This window comes from Nycticebus coucang, chromosome 17, assembly GCF_027406575.1.
Source record: "Nycticebus coucang isolate mNycCou1 chromosome 17, mNycCou1.pri, whole genome shotgun sequence".
Classification (NCBI taxonomy): Eukaryota; Metazoa; Chordata; class Mammalia; order Primates; family Lorisidae; genus Nycticebus; species Nycticebus coucang.
In genome coordinates this window covers 45,144,667-45,164,982 of record NC_069796.1, presented here as the reverse complement: position 1 = coordinate 45,164,982, position 20,316 = coordinate 45,144,667, and the positions used below count along the sequence as shown (strand labels likewise).

Here is a 20,316-nt window from a genome sequence, read left to right as displayed (position 1 = left end):
TGTGCATGCAGAAGAACTCAGCAAAAGCACTGTCCTGGGCCAGAAGCTCTTAGTAGGAGCCCATCTTGAAACTTTAGATGCTCCTTCCATTTGGGTTTGCTCTACCCAGCCTGAAAGGATATCCACTAATACTGAGTAAAACTGCCGCTCACGGAAAGGGTTGAGCCCCTCATATTTGGCTCCTTGTGCAGCAGTTTGCTTCTCTGTCTTAGATTATTTCGATCACAGTTTTTTTGCAAACAAGGCCCTTCCAAATAAGGCCCCACCAAATTCATTAAGGCAAACACACAATCTGTTGCAATGGGTTCCTCCCAAATGACATTCCCCTAAATCCATTACAGCCTCACACCCCTCATGTGAGTATTCCTGTAGGTGCCTGATAAGAGGCTAAACCAAGGCTTCAGTTAGGAGAACAAGTCCATGAAGATTCTGTCTCTGCTTAGCTGTGCCATTCCAAATGTCAGAGCCACAGTCTTTAGTTTTAAAGGGAATCTTGATACCAGTTAAATCCCCATTGTCAATTTATATCTGGGCTTCAGTGGGGAGTCATGGACCCTTAGACCCCCTCATTTATAAAAGTCTGCTAATCTTAGCTCTTACTTATTCAGCCAATTAAAAAAAAAAGTCTGCTAATCAGGTCCCCACTGTCAGTTTGCACCCAGGACTTCTATGGGGATATTTGGGTTGGAGCTACTAGTGAAGCAAGGGGCCCCTAAGCCCCCTTCCTTCATAATATGAGTTCTGGATTTGAAGGAACAACCATTTGTGTTTCTGAGGGTTTTTTTTTTTTTTTTTTTGAGGCAGTCTTACTTTGTTGCTCTCAGTAGAGTGCAACAGGGCATCATAGAGTGCTGGGGTGTCATAGCTCATAGCAATCTCACACTCATGGCTCAAGCGATTGTCTTGCCTCAGCCTCCGGAGTAGCTGGAACTACAGGCACCCACCACAGTGCCTGGCTATTTTTAGAGACGGGGGTCTAGCTCTGGCTTAGGCTGGTCTTGAACCTGCGAGTTCAGGCAATCCACCCAGCTTGGCCTCCCAGAGTGCCAGGATTATAGGTGTCAGCACCCGGTCCCTGAGGGTTTCTTGCAAAGCCCTTTGCAAATTTGGAATGGGGTTCTTTCCAATGTCCCCCAGAATGTGCACTAATTGTACCCTACCTTTCAACTGTTTTCAGCTGTCTCAAAAGATCATACCCAACTTTCAACCATTTATTTTCAGCTGTCTCAAAGGATCCTTAGCTGGTGTAGCTAGCAGAACATTCACAGTTTTTAGTTTACATTAAGGGCCATGTTAATGAGCTGTGAAGGAGTCATGCTAATTGCCTTGCCTTGGCTACTGGGTATCATCTGGTCAAATTTGCTTCCCAGTTGGGTAAGGAGAGACTGACCATTCATGATCCCAAGTCATAACCTAATAGGTATGCAATTGAAGAATTAATTTAGGCAGCACCCTCCCTACCCTTTCCTATGATGCCAAGATGATGAGGGTGGCAGGCAGTCCTTCTCCCTTGCTCTGTGCTGCCCAGCAGCAGGTCTCGTGCCCTGGTTCTACCCCTCATTGGGTCCGTGCGTGGGATGTGGCTCCTCCCAGCATCTCACCCGGGCTCACTGCAGAGTTCTGGCAGGAGCAGGAGGTACCTCATTTATCAAAGATCTTATATGCACAGATCATTTCATATACTATAAACAATTAGTTTGTCTCAAACAGTACCGTAAAATTGAGTTTATCTTAAGCAGTACCATAAACGATGAGTTTTATCTCAAGCAATACTATGAACATTGAGTTCATATCAAACAGTTTGAGAATCAACATTTCAAGTCTATAATGGTGGTAGAACAACCGTTTGAGCTCTGAATTTCCCTTAGTATAATTTATCTCTTACTAAAATTGGCCATCCTAGAAAACCTGGCATAACTTTGTACCTTATATAAATAGGGGCACCAAAAGCCAACTAGGGAGTCCCAAAAGGGTTGTTCTCCTTGTCTTCCTTGTTTTTCCCATTTTTTCTGAAAGCTCATTATCTACAAACAAGAAGTCCAGTTCCCCTTTCACAAAGGCACAGAAAGGTCAATTGAGATTAATATCGACAGGAAGAGGCAATGGAGAAGTTTTAGAAAAATCATAAATCAACAATCTAATGAATTTTCTTTAAAGAATTAAAAAAGACCAAACTAATCCCAAAACCAACAGAAGAGAAATGACCGGGTGGCGCCTGTGGCTCAGTGAGTAGGGTGCCAACCCCATATATCGAGGGTGGTGGGTTCAAACCTGGTCCCAGCCAAAATTGCAGCAACAACAACAAAAAAATAGCTGGGCGTTGTGGCCGGCTTCTGTAGTCCCAGCTACTTGGGAGGCTGAGGCAAGAGAATTGCCTAAGCCCAAGAGCTGGAGGTTGCTGTGAGCTGTGACACCACGGCATTCTACCGAGGGTGACAAAATGAGACTCTTGTCTCAAAAAAAAAAAAAAGAAGAAGAGAAATGACCAAGGTCAGACAAGAACAGAAATTGATAACAAAACAGCTATACAGAAGATGAATGAAACAAAAAGATAAATACCTTGAATTTTGACTTCACTATCTCTAATGTTGTATTATAGGCATGTGCTGATAAATTGAAAAGAGAAATAGAGCTGTATGGTTACCCCCCTGATTTTCCAGATGAAGAAGAGGAAGAGGAAGACATCAATGTTAAAACAGAAGATATAATAGTTAAGGATAAAGCTAAAGGAAAAAAGGTATAGTGGTTGTTGATATTTATGTTGGTGAAATTTTATACGTATATGATTTATACATGCATTCCCCATACTGACACAGTGCTTGACATGTACAATGTACTTGGTAATATTTTCTTTTTTTTTGCAGACAGAGTCTTAAGCTGTCACTCTAGGTAGAGTGTTATGGCGTCACAGCTCACGCAACCTCACACTCTTGGGCTTAAGCGAGTCTCTTGCCTCAGCCTCCCAAGTAGCTGGGACTACAGGCACCCACCACAGCATCTGGCTATTTGTTTTTGTTGCAGTTGTCATTGTTGTTGTAGCTGGCTTAGGCTGGGTTTGAACCCGCCAGCCTTGGTATATGTGGCCAGCACCCTATCCCCCAAGCTACGGGTGCTGCCTTTTTTTTGAGACAGAGTTTTACTTTGTCTCCCTCGGTGACCATGGCATTGTAGCTCACAGCAACCTCAAACTTCTGGGCTCACGTGATCCTCTTGCTTTAGCCTCCTGAGTAGCTGGGACTATAGGTGCCCACCACGATGCTCGGCTATTTTTAGAGATGGGGTCTTGCTCTTGCTAAGGCTGGTGTCAAACTTGTGAGTTCAGGTGATCCTCCCGTCTCGGCCTCCCAGAGTGTATGATGATAGGTGGGAGCCACTGCATCTGGCCTGTACTTTGTAATTTTTAAAAAATTATCAAAGCAAAAACTTATCTTCCTTACTTTCCCATTGCCTTTCCCCTTTTCTCTTACTTTGAAATAATTTTAGATTTATAGAAGAGTTCCAAGATGGTAGAGAAATTAGTTATCTGATAATTTTGACCCAGTTCCCCTAATTTTACATTTTATGTAACTATGATACAGTTTTCAAAAATAAGAAATTAACATTAGTACAATACTATTTGCTAAATTATAGACGCCTTTGGATTTTATCAGTTTTTTTCACTAGTGCCATTTTCTATTCCAGTGTCTAGTTAAGGATCCTGCATTGTGTTTAGCTGTCACGTCTCCTTAGTTTCCTTTGTCTTCCATGACCTTGATACTTGTAAAAGAATATTGGCCAGATAAGTACAGACTGCCCCTCAATTTGGGTTTGTGTGATGCTTTCTCATCCTTAGACTGAGGTTATTGACTTTTTTGAAGAATACCTGAAAAGTAATGTGTACTTCTCAATCATCATATTAGGGAGTATAGTTATTAATATATTTTATTATTGGTGATGTTAACCGTTATCATTTAGTTGAGGTGGTGTCTGCCAGGTTTTTCTACTGTGAAGATTCCATTTTTCCCTATGTAATTAGTATGTATTGGAGAGAGGTACTTTGAAGTTGTGGAAATAATATCCTGTTGCTTTTTAAATATATGTATTAGGCTCTGTGCCTATAGCTCAAGCAGCTAGGGTGCCAGCCACATACACTGGAGCTGCCAGGCCCGCCAAACAACAATGACAACTGCAAAAAAAAAATGGCCGGGTGTTGTGGCGGGCACCCATGGTCCCAGCTACTTAGGAGGCTGAGGCAAGAGAATCGCTTAAGCCCAAGAGTATGAGGTTGCTGTGAGCTGCGATGCCACAGCACTTTACCCAGGGCAACAGCTTGAGACTCTGTCTAAAAAAAAAAGAAAAACTTAATAATGTTAGCATTCATCATTGGATCTTGCCTACAGTTATTACTGTGGTGTTCTATTGGTAATTATCCTCATTTTTCTACATCTGTTATCTAGAATTTTTTTGAAAGCAAGAGTTATTCTTTCCCCCATATTTACTTATTTATTCCATCTTTTTTATATCAGTATGGATTCATGGATATTTTATTTAGGTTATAATCCAATAATACTTTTTTTTTTTTTTTTTTAAGAGACAAAGTTTTGCTGTGTTGTCCAAGCTGGCCTTAAACTGGACTCAAGTGATCTTCCCACCTCAGCCTCCCAAGTAGCTGGAACAATACTGTGGAGTTTCTGTCAGGATTTTTTTGGGGTGGTTGTTCACAGCATTGTAATTTGTTTACAAATTGTTCTTGCTTTGGCTGTTGGGATTTCTTGTAGGTTGCCTCCTGTTTCCATTTCATGTTTCTCCATCTTTTCTTTCTTTTTTTAAAGCACACTCTTACATTCTAGTGCCGCAAGCTGCTCCAGGCCTTATCCTGTAATTCCCTTGTTTGAGTCCTGGAATCAACTACTTTTCTAAGGAGCCCTAGTTCCTTTTATTGAAGAATGGTATTCAGAAACTAAGGAGCGCGTGCTATGTGTGCTCATTGCTACTGAAGTGTCACGGCTTCTCTGCACTCTTAATGGAAAGAGCAATGAAATATATGTTTAGACAAACATATATATAATTCATGTATATACAGACATTTATATTTATTTCTTTATCTGTATATGTTAAAAAACAATTAAGTACATACTGATACCCCTGGCCTCATTCTAGCATTTTCCATTTGCTTATTTGTGACTTATTGCAATAGCAAGAAATATGGCTCTTGTCATCTACAGCTTATTTATTTGTTTGTTTGAGATATTGTTCTGTTGCCCAGGCTAGAGTGTCATGGCCTCAGCCTTGCTGACAGCAACCTCAAACTCCTGGGCTCAAGTAATCCTTCAGTCTCAGTCTCACAAGTAGCTGGGAATATGGGCACCTGCAAACACACCCAGCTGATTTTTCTACCTTTAGCAGAGATAAGATCTCACTGTTACTCAGGCTGTTCTCGAACTCCTGAGCTCAAGTGAATATTTTGACTATACAGTTTGATAGACAAAGTAGTACATCTGAGTCCTTCAGTGTTTTTTTTTTTTACCTTTTAAATTTTTCTGTTTTGTTTTGGTTTTTGAGGCTGAGTCTCAGCTTGTCACCCTGGTTAGAGTGCCATGGCATCATCATAACTCACAGCAACCTCAACCTCAAACTCTTAGACTCAGGTGATCCTTTTGCCTCAGTGTCCCAAGTAGCTGGGGCTACAGGTGCCTGTCACAACTCCTAGCTAGTTTTTCCATGTTTAGTACAGACAGGTCTCGATCTTGCTCAGGCTGGTCTCAACTCCTGAGCTCAAGCAATCCACCCTCCTTGGCTTCTCAGAATGTTGGGATTACAGGCATGAGCCACCATGCCTGGGCTTTTTTTACTTTTTTAAATTTTCTTTTTTTTTTTTTTATCCTAACCACTAGACCACCAGGGATCTTTTAGCATTCTGATAAATCAACTTCACTGTTTTAGAAATTAAAATATTACAAATGGGAATATTTACTTAAAATTATTGTGGTCCTGGAATGTTAAACATTTGCTGGTTATTCTTTGATAAAGTTTTTGTCCATGTTTTCAGAGTAAAGCTGCTGCTAAAGCTGGATCTTCTAAATACCAGTGGGACATTATGAAATCCCTTGGCCTATCTGAAGAAGACATTGTAAAATTTTCTGAAGCAGAACATTGGCTTGATTACTTTCCACCACTGGCTATTCAGGATCTAAAGAGAATGGGTTTGAAGGTATGTCCATAGTTAAAATGTGAAGAAAGCATTTATAGACACACCTCATTTTATGGTGCTTTGCAGATAGTATATTTTTTACAAACTGAAAGTTTGTGGCAACCCTGCGTTGGGAAGTCTTTAGGGGTTGTTTATCAAGTTTAAATTTTTTTTTTTTTTTTTGCAAGTTTAAAAATTTTTTTAAATTTTTACTTGTTTTAAATCCAAAGTCATGATATAAAGTTATTATCATATCTGTTGTGGTGATCTATGGTCAGTGATCTTTGGTGTTACAAATGTTAATTGTTTTGGGGTATATAAGATGGTGAATTTAATCCAGAAATGTTTGTGTTGTGACTACTCCAGTGATGTTCGGGTCATCTCACCATATCTCTCCCTATTCTCTACCCTCCCTGTTTCCTTAAACATAGCAATATTGAAATTAGGCCAATGGTCTCTATGTGTTCAAGTGAAAGGAAATGTCCCACATTTTTTGTTTTAAATGAAAAGCTAGAAATGATTAAAAAGCTAGAAATGATTAAGCTTAGTAAGGAAGATGTGTCAAGAGCCAACATAGATCAAAAGCTAGACTTTTTATACCAGTTAGCCATGTTGTGAATGTGAAGGAAAGTTCTTAAAGGAAATGAGAGTGCTACTCCAGTGAACACATGAACAATTAAATAACTTGACTGCTTCTGTGGAGAAAGTTTGAGTGGTTTGAATAAAAGATCAAACCAGCAATAACATTCCCATAAGCCAAAACCTAATCCAGAAAAAGGCCCTAACTATTCAATTCTGTGAAGGCTGAGAGAGGTGAGGAAGCTGCCGACGAAAAGTTGGAAGCTTGCAGAGGTTGGTTCATGAGGTTTAAGGAAAGAAGCCATCTCCGTAACATAAAGTGAAGGGTGAAGCAGCAAGTACTGATGTAGAAGCTGCAGCAAATTATCCAGCGGATGTAGCTAAGGTCTCTGATGAAAGTGGCTATGCTAAACAACAGATACCCAGGCAACTCTCCTAACTCAGTGGTAAGGCACTGGCCATATACACGAGGCTGGTGGGTTCGAACCTGGTCCGGGCCAGCTAAACAACAATGACAACTGCAACAAAAAATAGCCACGCGTTGTGGCGGGCATCTTTAGTCTCAACTTGGGAGGCTGAGGCAAGAGAATGGCTTAAGCCCGAGAGTTTGAGGTTGCTGTGAGCTGTGATGCAACAGCACTCTCCTCAGGGTGACAGCTTGAGACTTTGTCTCAAAACAAACAAACAGATTTTCATGGGATGACTTTGAGGGATTTAAGACTTCAGTGGAGAAAATCACTGCAGTTGTTATGGAAATGGCAAGAGAAAGAGTTAGAAGTAGAGCCTAAAGATGTGCCTAAACTGTTGGAGTCTCATGGTAAAGCATGGACAGATGAGGAGTTGCTTCTTATGGATGAGCAAAAAGTGGTTTCTTGAGATGGAATCTACTCCTGGTGTAGATACTGTGAACGTTGTTGAATGACAACAAAGGATTTTAAATGTTATATCAACTTTGTTAATAAAGCTGTTGGAGGGTTTGAGAGGATTGACTATAGTTTTGCAGAAAGTTAAATTGTGAGTAGAATAGCATTACATCCTATATAGAAGGATCTTTTTTGAAAGGAAGAGTAAATCAGTGCAGCAGACTTCATTGTTGTCTTATTTTAGGAAATTACTACGGTCCCCCCAACCTTTAGCAGCCCCCCTTGATCAGTCAGCAACCATCAACAATTGAGGTAAAGAGGTAAAGAGCCTCCCTCCACCAGTAGCAAATTATGACTTGAAGGCTCACGTCATCATTAGCTTTTTTAGCAATAGATACAGTATAGTACAGATACAACTTTTATAAAATATTTTATTTTTTAAAATAAATTAATTTATGGGGGCGGCGCCTGTGGCTCAGCGGGTAGGGCGCTGGTCCCATATGCCGGAGGTGGCGGGTTCAAACCCAGCCCCGGCCAAATTAAAAAAAAAAAAAAACGTTTATGGGCAGCGCCTGTGGCTCAAGGAGTAGGGCGACGGTCCCATATGCCAGAGGTGGCAGGTTCAAACCCAGCCCTGGCCAAAAACCACAAAAAAAAAAAAAAAAAAATTAATTAATTTATAGTTTTGAGACAGAGTCTCACTCTGTGCTCTGGGTAGAGTGCTGTGGTGTCACAACTCACAGCAACCTTATACTCTTGGGCTCAAGTGATCCTCTTGCCTCAGCCTCCCAGGTAACCAGGAATATAGGTACATGCTCCAATGCCTGGCTGTTTTTTTTTTTTTTTTTTAATTGGGGATTCATCGAGGGTACAGTAAGCCAGGTTACACTGATTGCAATTGTTAGGTAAAGTCTCTCTGCCTGGCTGTTTTTTTATTTTTAGTAGACAGGGTCTTGCTCTTGCTCAGGCTAGTCTCGAACTCCTGAGTTTAGGTGATCGACTTGCCTCCACCTCCTAGAGTGCTAGGATTACAGGCGTGATCCACTATGCCTGGCCAAAATATTATTTTGTTATATTACAACATTTTACAAAATATTCTTTACGTGCTGGTCACTTCTTTGTAAAATAAAGGTATATTTACTTACAATTTCCCATTTGTGAATACTTTGTACATAAAGGTGTATTTAGCTACAATGTCCCACTAAAGAATTGGTACTGTTACTGTTAGATTAGAACCTACTGAACCCTGATATAGGCAATGAATACTTTAATATTTGTTTTGTTGGAATGTATATTGATACATTACTAATTAGTAGAAAGGAGTTTTGTTCAAAAAATAGGGAGAAGCCAAAGTTTTACATCAATATTTAGAGCACATAAAGGTAGTATTTATGTATAACTTCTGTCTGTTAATATAGAAATATATATGTTTAAAAACATTAATTAAACAAACTAATGTAATAATTGTGATATACATTTAATAAATGGAACTTGAATTTTCTTTTTAAACACTTTATTCATTCAACAGATACTTTTTATTTTTTGATGACAGGAGTCTTGCTCTGTTGCCCTGGGCTGCCCCAGGCTGTGGTGCTGTTGTAGTTCACAGCATCCTCAACTCCTGGGCTCAAAGGATCCTCCTGCCTCAGCCTCCCAAGTAGTTATAACTACAGTTGCCTGCCACAATGCCTAGTTAATTTTTTTTCTATTTTTTGGTAGAGATTGGATCTCACTCTTACTCAGTCTGATCTTGAACTTCTGGGCTCAAAGGATCCTCCTGCCTCAGCCTCCCAAGTAGTTATAACTACAGTTGCCTGCCACAATGCCTAGTTAATTTTTTTTCTATTTTTTGGTAGAGATTGGATCTCACTCTTACTCAGTCTGATCTTGAACTTCTGAGCTCAAGCAATCTACCCGCCTTGGCCTCCCAGAGTGCTAAGATTACAGGCAGAGCCACCATGCCTGGCCACGGAAAATTTTTTTAATAGTTGATCCAGTTGTAAGTTGGAAAATACAGCAGAAGAGTAAATAATTGATTTATAGGAATTCTTTTCTTTCTTTTTTTTGTAGAGACAGAGTGTCACTGTACCGCCCTCGGGTAGAGTGTCGTGGCGTCACACGGCTCACAGCAACCTCTAACTCTTGGGCTTACGCAATTCTCTTGCCTCAGCCTCCCGAGCAGCTGGGACTACAGGCGCCCGCCACAACGCCCGGCTATTTTTTTGTTGCAGTTTGGCCGGGGCTAGGTTTGAACCCGCCACCCTCGGCATATGGGGCCGGCGCCCTACTCACTGAGCCACAGGTGCCGCCGATTTATAGGAATTCTTATTCATAAACGTTTTGCATATTTTTCAAAAATTACCTTTTTCCTTCTTCTATAGGTAGACTGGCGTCGTTCCTTCATTACCACTGATGTTAATCCTTACTATGATTCTTTTGTCAGATGGCAATTTTTAACGTTAAGAGAAAGAAACAAAATTAAATTTGGGAAGCGGTGAGTTTGTTGTCTTTAAATATAATAAAATACTAAGTATATATCCGGAAGACCAAAAATCACTTTACAACAAAGATATTTGCACCAGAATATTTATTGCAGCCCAATTCATAACTACCAAGTCATGGAAGCAGCCCAAGTGCCCATGATTCATGAATGGATTAACAAATTGTGGTATATGTATACCATGGAATATTATGCAGCCTTAAAAAAGATGGAGAGTTTACCTCTTTTATGTTTACATGGATAGAGCTGGAACATACTCTTCTTAGTAAAGTGTCTCAAGGATGGAAGAAAAAGTATCCAGTGTACTCAGTACTATTATGAAACCAGTATATAATCACCCACACTTTCATATGAAAGATAAAACACAACTATAGCCCAGGATGAAGGAGGGAAGAGGAGGGGGATGGGAAGGGATGGGGGTGAGTAAATGTGGGGATCACACCTGTAGTGCATATCGCAAGGGTACATGTCAGATCTCTTTTTGTAGAGTATAAATGTCTTAACACAATAATTAAGTGAGGTGAAGGCTATGTTAACCAGTTTGATGTAAGCATTCCAAATTGTATATAAAATCAGCACATTGTACCCCATAACTGTAATAATGTATACAGATATGATTGACTAAAAAAAAAAATCAAAAGTCATGTAATTCTTGCACTATAATTCAGTATTCTAGAGCTTACGCATTCCCATTATCCTTTCTATTTTTTTTTTTTTTTTGAGACAGTCTCATGTTGCCTTCGGTAGAGTGCCATGGAGTCACAGCTTACAGCAACCTCAGACTCTTGGGCTTAAGCAATTCTCTTGCCTCAGCCTCCCAAGTAGCTGGGACTACAGGCACCCGTCATAACGCCCAGCTATTTTTTTTTTTGTTGCAGTTGTCACTCTTGTTTAGCTGGCTTGGGCTGGGTTTGAATCCGCCAGGCTTGGTGTATGTGGCTGGTGCCCTGAGCACCCACTGAGCTATGGGTGGTGCCATATCCTTTTTATTTTTCTAATTTTTTTTCTTGTATCTTTTTTTTTTTTTTAACCTCAAATAATACTTGGACTCATGTATCTTTTGTTTTTATTTTTCTCTTGCCAGTGTCTTAATTTCTTTAATTTTCATTATTATTTATTTTTTTGCAATTTTTGGCCAGGGCTGTGGAACCTGCCACCTCTGGCATATGGAGCTGGTGCCCTACTCCTTTGAGCCACAGGCGCACCCCCCACCCCACCCCCCTGCCCCACGCCACCTTTTTTTTCTTTTTAGAGACAGAGTCTCATTTTGTCACTCTGGGTAGAGTGCTGTGACATTATGGCTCACAGCAACCTCCAGTTCTTGGGCTTAGGCAATTCTCTTTCCTCAGCCTCCTGAGTTGCTGGGACTATAGGCGCCCGCCACACTGCCCAGCTATTTTTTTTGTTTTTTGCAGTTTGGCGGGGGCTGGGTTTGAACCCACCACCCTTGGTATATGGGGCCTGCGCCCTACTTACTGAGCCACAGGCGCCGCTCACCAGTGTCTTAATTTCTATTAGCTGTTTAGTGTTTGTGACAGCTAGAACCAGGGAGAATGGGAGTGTTGCTTTTATTGTCCTTGTTTTTTTTTTAAACAAGGTCTCACTCTTTGGGATAGAGTCCAGTGGTGTCATTATAGCTTACTGCAATCTCAAATTTCTGGGCTCAAGTGACCCTTCTATCATAGCCTTTCAAATATCTGGAACTATAGGTATATATACCCCTATGTGTGGCTAATTTTTTATATATTTTATTTTATTTATTTTTGAGACAGTGTCTCAGGTTGTCAGCCTTGGTGGAGTGCCAGGGAGTCATCACAGCAACCTTAAACTCTTATGCTTAAGCGATCCTCTTTCTTTAGCCTTTTGAGTAGCTGAGACTACAGGCACTCACCACAACGCCTGGCTGTTTTTAGAGATGGGGTCTTGCTCTTGCTCTGGCTTGTCTCCAACTCCTGAGCTCAGACAATCCACCCGCCTCGGCCTCCCACAGTGCTAGGATTTTTTTATTTTTTTATTTTTTTATTTTTTTGTAGAGACAGAGTCTCACTGTACCGCCCTTGGTAGACCGCTGTGGCGTCACACGGCTCACAGCAACCTCTAGCTCTTGGGCTTACGCGATTCTCTTGCCTCAGCCTCCCGAGTAGCTGGGACTACAGGCGCCCGCCACAACGCCCGGCTATTTTTTTGTTGCAGTTTGGCCGGGGCTGGGTTTGAACCCGCCACCCTCGGCATATGGGGCCGACGCCCTACTCACTGAGCCACAGGCGCCGCCCAGGACTATTTTTTTAATTTTTTTGTGGAAACAGGTCTTGCTATTGCTCAGGCTAGTTTTGAACTCCTGGCCTCAAGAGATCTCCCACTTTGACTTCCAAGGTGCTAGGAATACAGGTGTAAGCTATTGTGGCCAGTGGCTTTTTTGATCTTACTGATGATATTGTGCAGTATTCTTTGCCAAGCAGAAAAATAATCATTTTGTTTTAAAATTTTTACTTTTGTTCTATAAATTGTTTAAATTTTTTCCTTGATTATGTAGATTAGTTAAAGCTATTTGCTTTTCTTAAGTGAATTTATATTTTATAGTCCTTTGTTTCATACTTCAAAGGCAAGATCAATGTGTATTTTTTTAGTGATGTTGCCTTTGATGAGGGTCGATAACTTTCATTAAATAGCTAGGCTGACAGTAGAACTACCCATGAGCGTATAAATAATAGATATAAATGTTTACTCAAAATTTTTAGTTAGATGACATACTTATGAGATATTAGGAGCAAAACTAGCAAGTATCTTAAGATAAAATTTGAATATTATTATAATGTTCCTCACTTACTGTTTATTTTTTAGGTATACCATTTATTCTCCTAAAGATGGACAGCCTTGTGTGGATCATGACAGACAAACTGGAGAGGTGAATATTTGTGAAATGAAATAGCTGTTATAATAATCCTTAAGATGGCTATAGAATTTACGAACTAGATTAGAAACATAAAAAGAATGTCCTTGCAGTGCTGAGTTGTATAGTTACAATACTCTGGTGTGTATGAAGAAGGAGACAGAATATCAATACATGTACTTCTATCTTGTCTAGGATCACCTTGCTACTTTAAAAGTAGTCTGAGGACAGTTGTATTAGCTTGTTACAGAAAAGCACATTGTTTAGCCTCACTCCAAAATTACTGAATCAGAAGTTCTTGGGGTAGGGCCCAGGAATCGGTCTTTCTTGATAAGCCTTCAGTGTGATTCATGTTATGATTGTTGCAAACTACCATGTGGAAAACACAGAGCTCTAAAAAGAGAGTGTGGGGAAAGGTAATGAGATACGTGGCTAACATTTGATGTGCATAGATTTAATTTATATGTGGTTTGATCATGTGCTTACTTGATTATTTCCAAAGTATTTTTAGCCATGCATGGCATCAGTTCACTCTACATTCCTGTGGGACACATTAATAACATTGTTCCCTGAAATACTTGAGTAAAACAAGGATAAATGATTTGTCTAAAGCACAGTAAATGAGAAAGCACAGTAAACGATAACTCCAGCATCTGAACTTAAAAGCCTCTATGAATGCGTCATTATTACCATCTTTGAACATATTTTTAAAATCAGCCTTCAATTTTGATGTAACTTATCTGATAAAGTGAGAGTAGATCAAAATTTTCAAAGATTTGAGAGACTTCAGAAGACCCAATAAAATTTTACTATAGCCAATGTTAGCCATATCCTAAGTTTCAATAATACTTCATAGTTTTTTTTTTCCTGGAGACAGAGTCTCTCTTTGTGCCCTTGGTGGAGTGCCTTGGCGTCATAGCTCACGGCAACCTCCAACTCTTGCTCTCAAGCAATCCTCTTGCCTCAGCCTCCTGAGCAGCTGGGACTACAGGCACCCACCACAGTGCCCGGCTATCTTTAGAGACAGGGTCTCTCTCTGGCTCAGGTTGGTCTCAAACCTGTGAGCTCAGGCAGTCCGCCCGCCTTGGCCTCCCAGAGTGCTAGGATTACAAGCATGAGCCACCGCACCTGGCCTGTTTCATAGTTTTTAAAAGCATTTTTTTACTCATTATTTTGTATGTTTCTCAGGACAGTCCTATGTGAGCAGTTATTTTATAGACGAGGCAAGAAAGGCATAGAGACTCCCTTAGGTCAGCCATTAGCATGGGGCCAAGCTAAGTTTAGAATTCACATCCTCTGATCTCTGGTCCAGTGTCTGTCTTTGATGACTACTCTCTGGGACCTGTTCTGGGGAATAGGATAGGATTAATTGTGTCTTCTCACCCCCATTTTGGTAAACATCGTTGTAGTCGACTTCTAACTCTGTGCATACAAGACTTCTATATGAATGCAGTCAGCACAACACTGGTAGTCTTTTTCACTGGAAAAAAGAATTATTCTAACAATGCAAGAACCCATTTTAGAAATTTGAGTCAGGTATCTCACTTTGATGAGTAGGTTTAATACAAATCTTTTTTCCCTGAAATTTTTGTTTTATTTGTTTAGGGTGTTGAACCTCAAGAATATACTTTAATCAAACTGAAAGTGCTTGAGCCATACCCATCCAAATTAAGGTAGGATTGCCAAAGAGTTACTGCTTCATCATTTCTAAATTATCAGAGAGTTGTGATAATTCACACTGTCTCACTTCACCAAAGTCTAGTAGTTGCTCTTGAATTTTACAGAATAGAATTATAGTTAAGTACTGTTTTGTGTGTCGCTTCTTTTGTTCAACATTAATATTATTATTTTTTTGAGACAGAGTCTCACTTTGTCACCTGGGTAGAGTGCCATGGAGTCATAGCTTATAGCAATCCATAACATTTTTTACCTAAATTTATTTTTTTCTTTTCAGTGGCCTGAAAGGTAAAAATATTTTTTTGGTAGCTGCTACTCTCAGACCTGAGACTATGTTTGGACAGACAAACTGTTGGGTTCGTCCTGATATGAAGTACATTGGATTTGAGACAGTGAATGGTGATATATTTATCTGCACCCAAAGATCAGCCAGGAATATGTCATACCAGGGCTTTACCAAAGACAACGGTGTGGTTCCTGTTGTTAAAGAATTAATGGGGGAGGTAAGTTGGGTAGCAGACTTTTTATTTTAGTGCGTAAATTTATAGGAGAATTTCAACAATGAATCTTGAAAAAACATTTAGAAAATGTTTAAAATGAGGTATATTTATGCAGTAAAGTGTGTAAAGTCATTTAATGTATTTTGGTACATTTTTATACGTGTGTATACTCATCTAAGCACATATAACCCAACTCAAGATACAAAACAGTTTCAGGGCTTCAGAAGGTTCTCTGCTGTCCATTTCATAGTGAGGACTCATTCCTTTTCTCCAAAGGTAACTACTATTCTCACTTCACCAAAGACTAGTAGTTGCTCTTGAATTTTACAGAATAGAATTATAGTTAAGTACTGTTTTGTGTGTTGCTTCTTTTATTCAACATTATAATTATTTTTTTGAGACACAGTCTCACTTTGTCACCCTGGTTAGAGTGCCGTGAAGTCATAGCTTACAGCAACTTCAAACTCTTGGGATCAAACGATTCTCTTGCCTCAGCCTCCTGAGTAGCTGTGCCCACCACAATGCTCAGCTATTTTTTAGAGACTGAGTCTCGCTGTGGCTCAGGCTGATTACATTATGTTTTTAAGATTCATACATGTTCGCCTGTAATCCCTAGCACTTCAAGAGGCCAAGGTGGGTGGATTGCTTGAGCTTAGGAGTTTGAGAGGCCGAGGTGGGTGGATTGCTTGAGCAAGAGTGAGACATTGTCTCCACTAAAAATAGAAAAGGTAGTGGGTGTTGTGGCAGTTAGCCTGTAGTCCCAGCTACTCTGGAGGCTGAGACAAGAGGATTGCCTGAGCGTAAGAGTTTGAGGTTCCTGTGAGCTATGACGCCATGGCACTCAACCCCAGGGTGACTGAGTAAGACTCTGTCTCAAAAAAAGAAAAAAAAGTCCTGGCATGGTGGCTCACACCTGTAATCCTAGCGTCCTGGGAGGCCGAGGTGGGTGGATTGCTTGAGCTCAGGAGTTTGAGACCAGTCTGAGCAAAAGTGAGACCCTGTCTCTACTAAAAATAGAAAAACCGAGGCAAGAAGATCACTTGAGCCCAAGAGTTGGAGGTGACTGTGAGCTATGATGCCATGGCACACTATCCAGGGTGACAGCTTAAGATTCTGTCTCAAGAAAGAAAGAGGGCCAGGGTGGGTGTGAACTCACTGGTTTGAGACCAGTCTGACCGAGAGTGAGACTCTGTCTCTAAAAAAAATAGCCAGGTTTTGTGGTGGGCACCTGTAGTCCTAGCTACTTGGGAGGCTGAGGCAAGAGAATCACTGGGGCCCAAGGTTGCTGTGAGCTATGACGCCAAAAAACAAAACAAAAACAAGAAACAGAAACATGTTATAGGAATCGTTCTGTTTTTATTGCTGTGCAGTATTCATTGTACGATCATATGACAAAAGTAGCGTTTTTTTAAACTTACATTTCTAATTAATGTCTGGTTGAAAATACAGGCAATAATGTACACAGCTATAATTTAATAAAAAAAAAAAAAAGAAAAAAAAATACAGGCAAGCCTGTCCAAGAGATTTAATGTTGTAGCTACATTAGACATTATATTACTTTTTGAATATTATTATCTGTATTTCTTTTTATCTTTTTTTTTTTTTTTTGACGTAGAATTTCACTCTGTTTTTCCAGGCTAGAGTTCTGTGGAGTCATCCTAGCTCACAGCAACTTTAAACTCCTGAGCTCAAGCAATCCTTTGCCTCAATCCCCAAAGGAGCTGAGAGTATAGGCATGTGCCACAATGCCTGGCTAGTTTTTTTTTTATTATTATTATTTATTTATTTATTTTGAGACGGAGTTTCACTCTGTTGCCCTAGGTTCAGTACCATGGTGTCATAGCTCATAGCAACCTCAAACTTTTGGGCTCAAGTAATCCTCTTGCTTCAGCCTCCCCAGTAGCTGGGACTATAGGTGCTTGCCACAATCCCTGGCTAGTTTTTCTATTTTTAGTAGAAACAGAGTCTTGTTCTTGCTCAGGCTGGTCTCAGACTCCCGAGCTCAAGCAATCTACCTGTCTGGGTCTCCCAGAGTGCTAGGATTGCATGCGAGAGCCACTGTGCCCAATCCAGTTTTTCTATTTCTGGTAAAGATGGGCTGAGGTGGTGGTTGTATCTTACTCTTTCTTAGACAAACACATTTCTATCTTTTTCTTATATAGGAAATTCTTGGTGCATCACTTTCTGCACCTTTAACATCATATAAAGTGATCTATCTTCTCCCAATGCTAACCATTAAGGAGGATAAAGGTAAAGAGTGAATTTATTTCTAAAAATACTTGGGAAATTACATTTTGGTTCTGTTAGTTAATTCCATACTTTCTGTCATAAGGCACTGGTGTGGTCACAAGTGTTCCTTCTGATTCCCCTGATGATATTGCTGCCCTCAGAGACTTGAAGAAAAAGCAAGTAAGTATCTGAGTTTCATCTTCTTCCTCTTCACTGTCTCATCACTTGGGTAATGCTGAACTCTGCAGTGGGACTAGGCTAAAAAGTTATTGCATTTATCTTTAAACAGCTTTCTCTAGCCTCTGTCTTGATATTTATATACTTTATGTGGTTTGAATTTTGAAGTAATATTTTATCAAATTTTGAAAAGTTTTTTGATAGCACATTTTAATCAAAATCGAATATGAACCTCAGTTTATGTGATATGTGCAGTTTTGATTTTGGCTGTGCAGTTTCATCACTTAAACTGTTTCCTGTAACTTTTAAGCTATTACGTTTTTAAAGGTCACAGATTCCTTCTTGAGGTGTTTGATAAAGTTGGAAAATTGCTCTGTGTGGAGCAGAGAACAAATAATAGTTTAAAGAAAGTTTGGCGTTTGCTTCTCTCAATGATTATATAAATAAAGTGTTGTTATTGTAGTAGTGTTAACTTGGCAAATTTTTTTGTAGGCCTTACGAGCAAAGTATGGAATTAGAGATGACATGGTCGTGCCATTTGAGCCGGTGAGTAGATAAATGATTTGGAAGATTTACACCCAACTTTTTTGTGTATGTCTTTTGAGACTGAGTTTCATTCTGTTGCCCTGGCTAAAATGCACTAGCATCATCATAGCTTACTGCAACCCCAGACTCCTGGGGTTCAAGTGATCCTCCTGCTTTAGCCTGCTCAGTAGCTGGGACTACAGGTGCCCATGACCAGGTCTGTATAATTTTTTTTTTTTTTTTTTTTTTGAGACAGAGTTTTTTTTGTTGCCCTCGGTAGAATGCCATGGTGTCATAGCTCACAGCAACTTCATACTCTGGGCTCAAGCGATTCTCTTGCCTCAGCCTCCTAAGAAGCTGGGACTTCAGGTGCCTGATACAGTGCCCGGTTATTTTTTTACAGACAGGTCTCAATTTGGCTCAGGCTGGTCTCCAACCCATGAGCTCAGGGAATTCATCCATCTCAGCCTCCCGGAGTGCTAGGATTATAGATGCGAGCCACTGCTCCTGGCTTGGGTAATTTTTCTATTTGTAGTAAAGATGGAGGATCTTGTCCTTAGTTAGGCTGGTCTTGATTTTCTGACTTCAAGCAATCCTCCTGCCTTGGCTGCCCAGAATACTAGGATTACAGGTGTAAGGCACCGTGCCCAGCCAACATCCATCTTTTTATCAGAGAATAAAAGAGCGAACATGTTTTCCTTGTAACAAAGTTAAATAATTGGTAGGGTATGAAAATCAGAGAAGGAGTTTGCTAAAGCTTTACTCACTTTAATTTGTTATCTGCTGTGGCAGATATGAGTGAAAGAAAATCTAATAAGCATTTTCTTATCACCTGGCACCTATAGTTCTGGAACAAACAGGCTTTTCCATCACCAATTTTATAGCAGCTTGTTTTGCTAGTAAGATGAATTTCCTGGATTCTAGAGACAAAATTTTGCCCTATTAAGCAGGAATGTTTATTTGTAACCCTATTAAACAGAGTATTATGCAACTCTGTTTTATGCTTCTTAGTTTTCCTATTAGTGCCTGTAGAAGAAAAAAAATTAAATTTTTAGCAAATACCTTTTATGAAGAATCTGGAAGACTTAACGTAAACCAGAAATAAGATTATTCACAAAAGTAGTTATTTAGTTGCTAGCTTCAGCAGCAATTGTTTAGCTAATTTATATGCCAGGGGAGGATTGAGAGCTGGGCAAGATGTGTGTGGTGAGTGAAGGCTGTTATGGAGGTTGGTGCACAGTTTGGTTGTTTCTATGGAGGAGGAGAACTTCCTATCTGGAAGGTAGTCACTCTGTGATTATTTACTGTGTGGCATTGTCATAATGACATATAAAATCTAAAATGACTTCATTGGATTTTAGAGGCAAAAGGACTGTGCCCTGTAAGGCTGTGTGTTCATTCATTATGAACAAGTTCTTGATGTTGCTGTTCTTTGCAGGTGCCAGTCATTGAAATCCCAGGTTTTGGAAAGCTTTCTGCTGTAACCGTTTGTGATGAGTTGAAAATTCAGAGCCAGAATGACCGAGAAAAACTTAGAGAAGCAAAGGAGAAGTTATATGTAAAAGGATTTTATGATGGTGTAAGTAATTTCTTTTTAAATTTGATTTACTCCATGCTCTGTGGTTTTCTGCTTAATGATTTAGAATATAGAAAATTTCAGCTGTAGTTTCAACTATACACTGATCTGAGAGAGATTAATATGAGAATGTATTCATTGTCTGGTTTTCTATTTTTTTAAATTGTGTTCTTTGTCTAAAAACATTTTCAGAAATTGGAGTTTTGTGCACTCTAGGAATTGCTAAGGAGTGAATTTCTTGAGAAGCTTTTAGTTAATATTTTATTTTGCACTAAACTTCAAAGATTTATTACATGGAGAATACCAAATTCCTTCATTTGCTTTTTTAGTTAAGGGGTTCACATTTTAGATAAACAGCTTCATTCAGTCCATTAACGTATTTGTTAATACCTACTGAATGGCAGATCAGCCCAATAAACATGTCCTGAATGTTTTTTCTCCTCAGTTGTGCGTATGTTCATGTGGCTTACATGTCCATGGAAGCAAGACTAGGCTAGGGAAGGTAAAAATCAAAACAAGTTGTTAGGTTATTGAGGTTGAAATGAAGGTGTGTAAGGACTGGGGACACTCTGAACATTTGTATTTTTATCTTTCCCTCATTTTTCTGGATAACCAAGAATTGGTTATATGT

General features: G+C 39.8%; 1 protein-coding gene across 2 annotated transcripts in view; it reads left to right on the top strand.

Moving 5' to 3' along the window:
* The window catches only part of LARS1 (leucyl-tRNA synthetase 1), a 124,458-nt gene that overhangs the window by 15,493 nt on the left and 88,649 nt on the right, over positions 1 to 20,316 (top strand). For both annotated transcript variants that reach the window (XM_053565939.1, XM_053565938.1), the window contains exons 5-14: positions 2,600 to 2,737; positions 6,029 to 6,190; positions 9,993 to 10,105; positions 12,953 to 13,016; positions 14,607 to 14,674; positions 14,956 to 15,181; positions 17,341 to 17,428; positions 17,511 to 17,587; positions 18,077 to 18,130; positions 19,548 to 19,688. In XM_053565939.1, the coding sequence (XP_053421914.1) occupies positions 2,600 to 2,737; positions 6,029 to 6,190; positions 9,993 to 10,105; positions 12,953 to 13,016; positions 14,607 to 14,674; positions 14,956 to 15,181; positions 17,341 to 17,428; positions 17,511 to 17,587; positions 18,077 to 18,130; positions 19,548 to 19,688 (1,131 nt within the window). The remainder of the gene's footprint in view (positions 1 to 2,599; positions 2,738 to 6,028; positions 6,191 to 9,992; positions 10,106 to 12,952; positions 13,017 to 14,606; positions 14,675 to 14,955; positions 15,182 to 17,340; positions 17,429 to 17,510; positions 17,588 to 18,076; positions 18,131 to 19,547; positions 19,689 to 20,316) is intronic.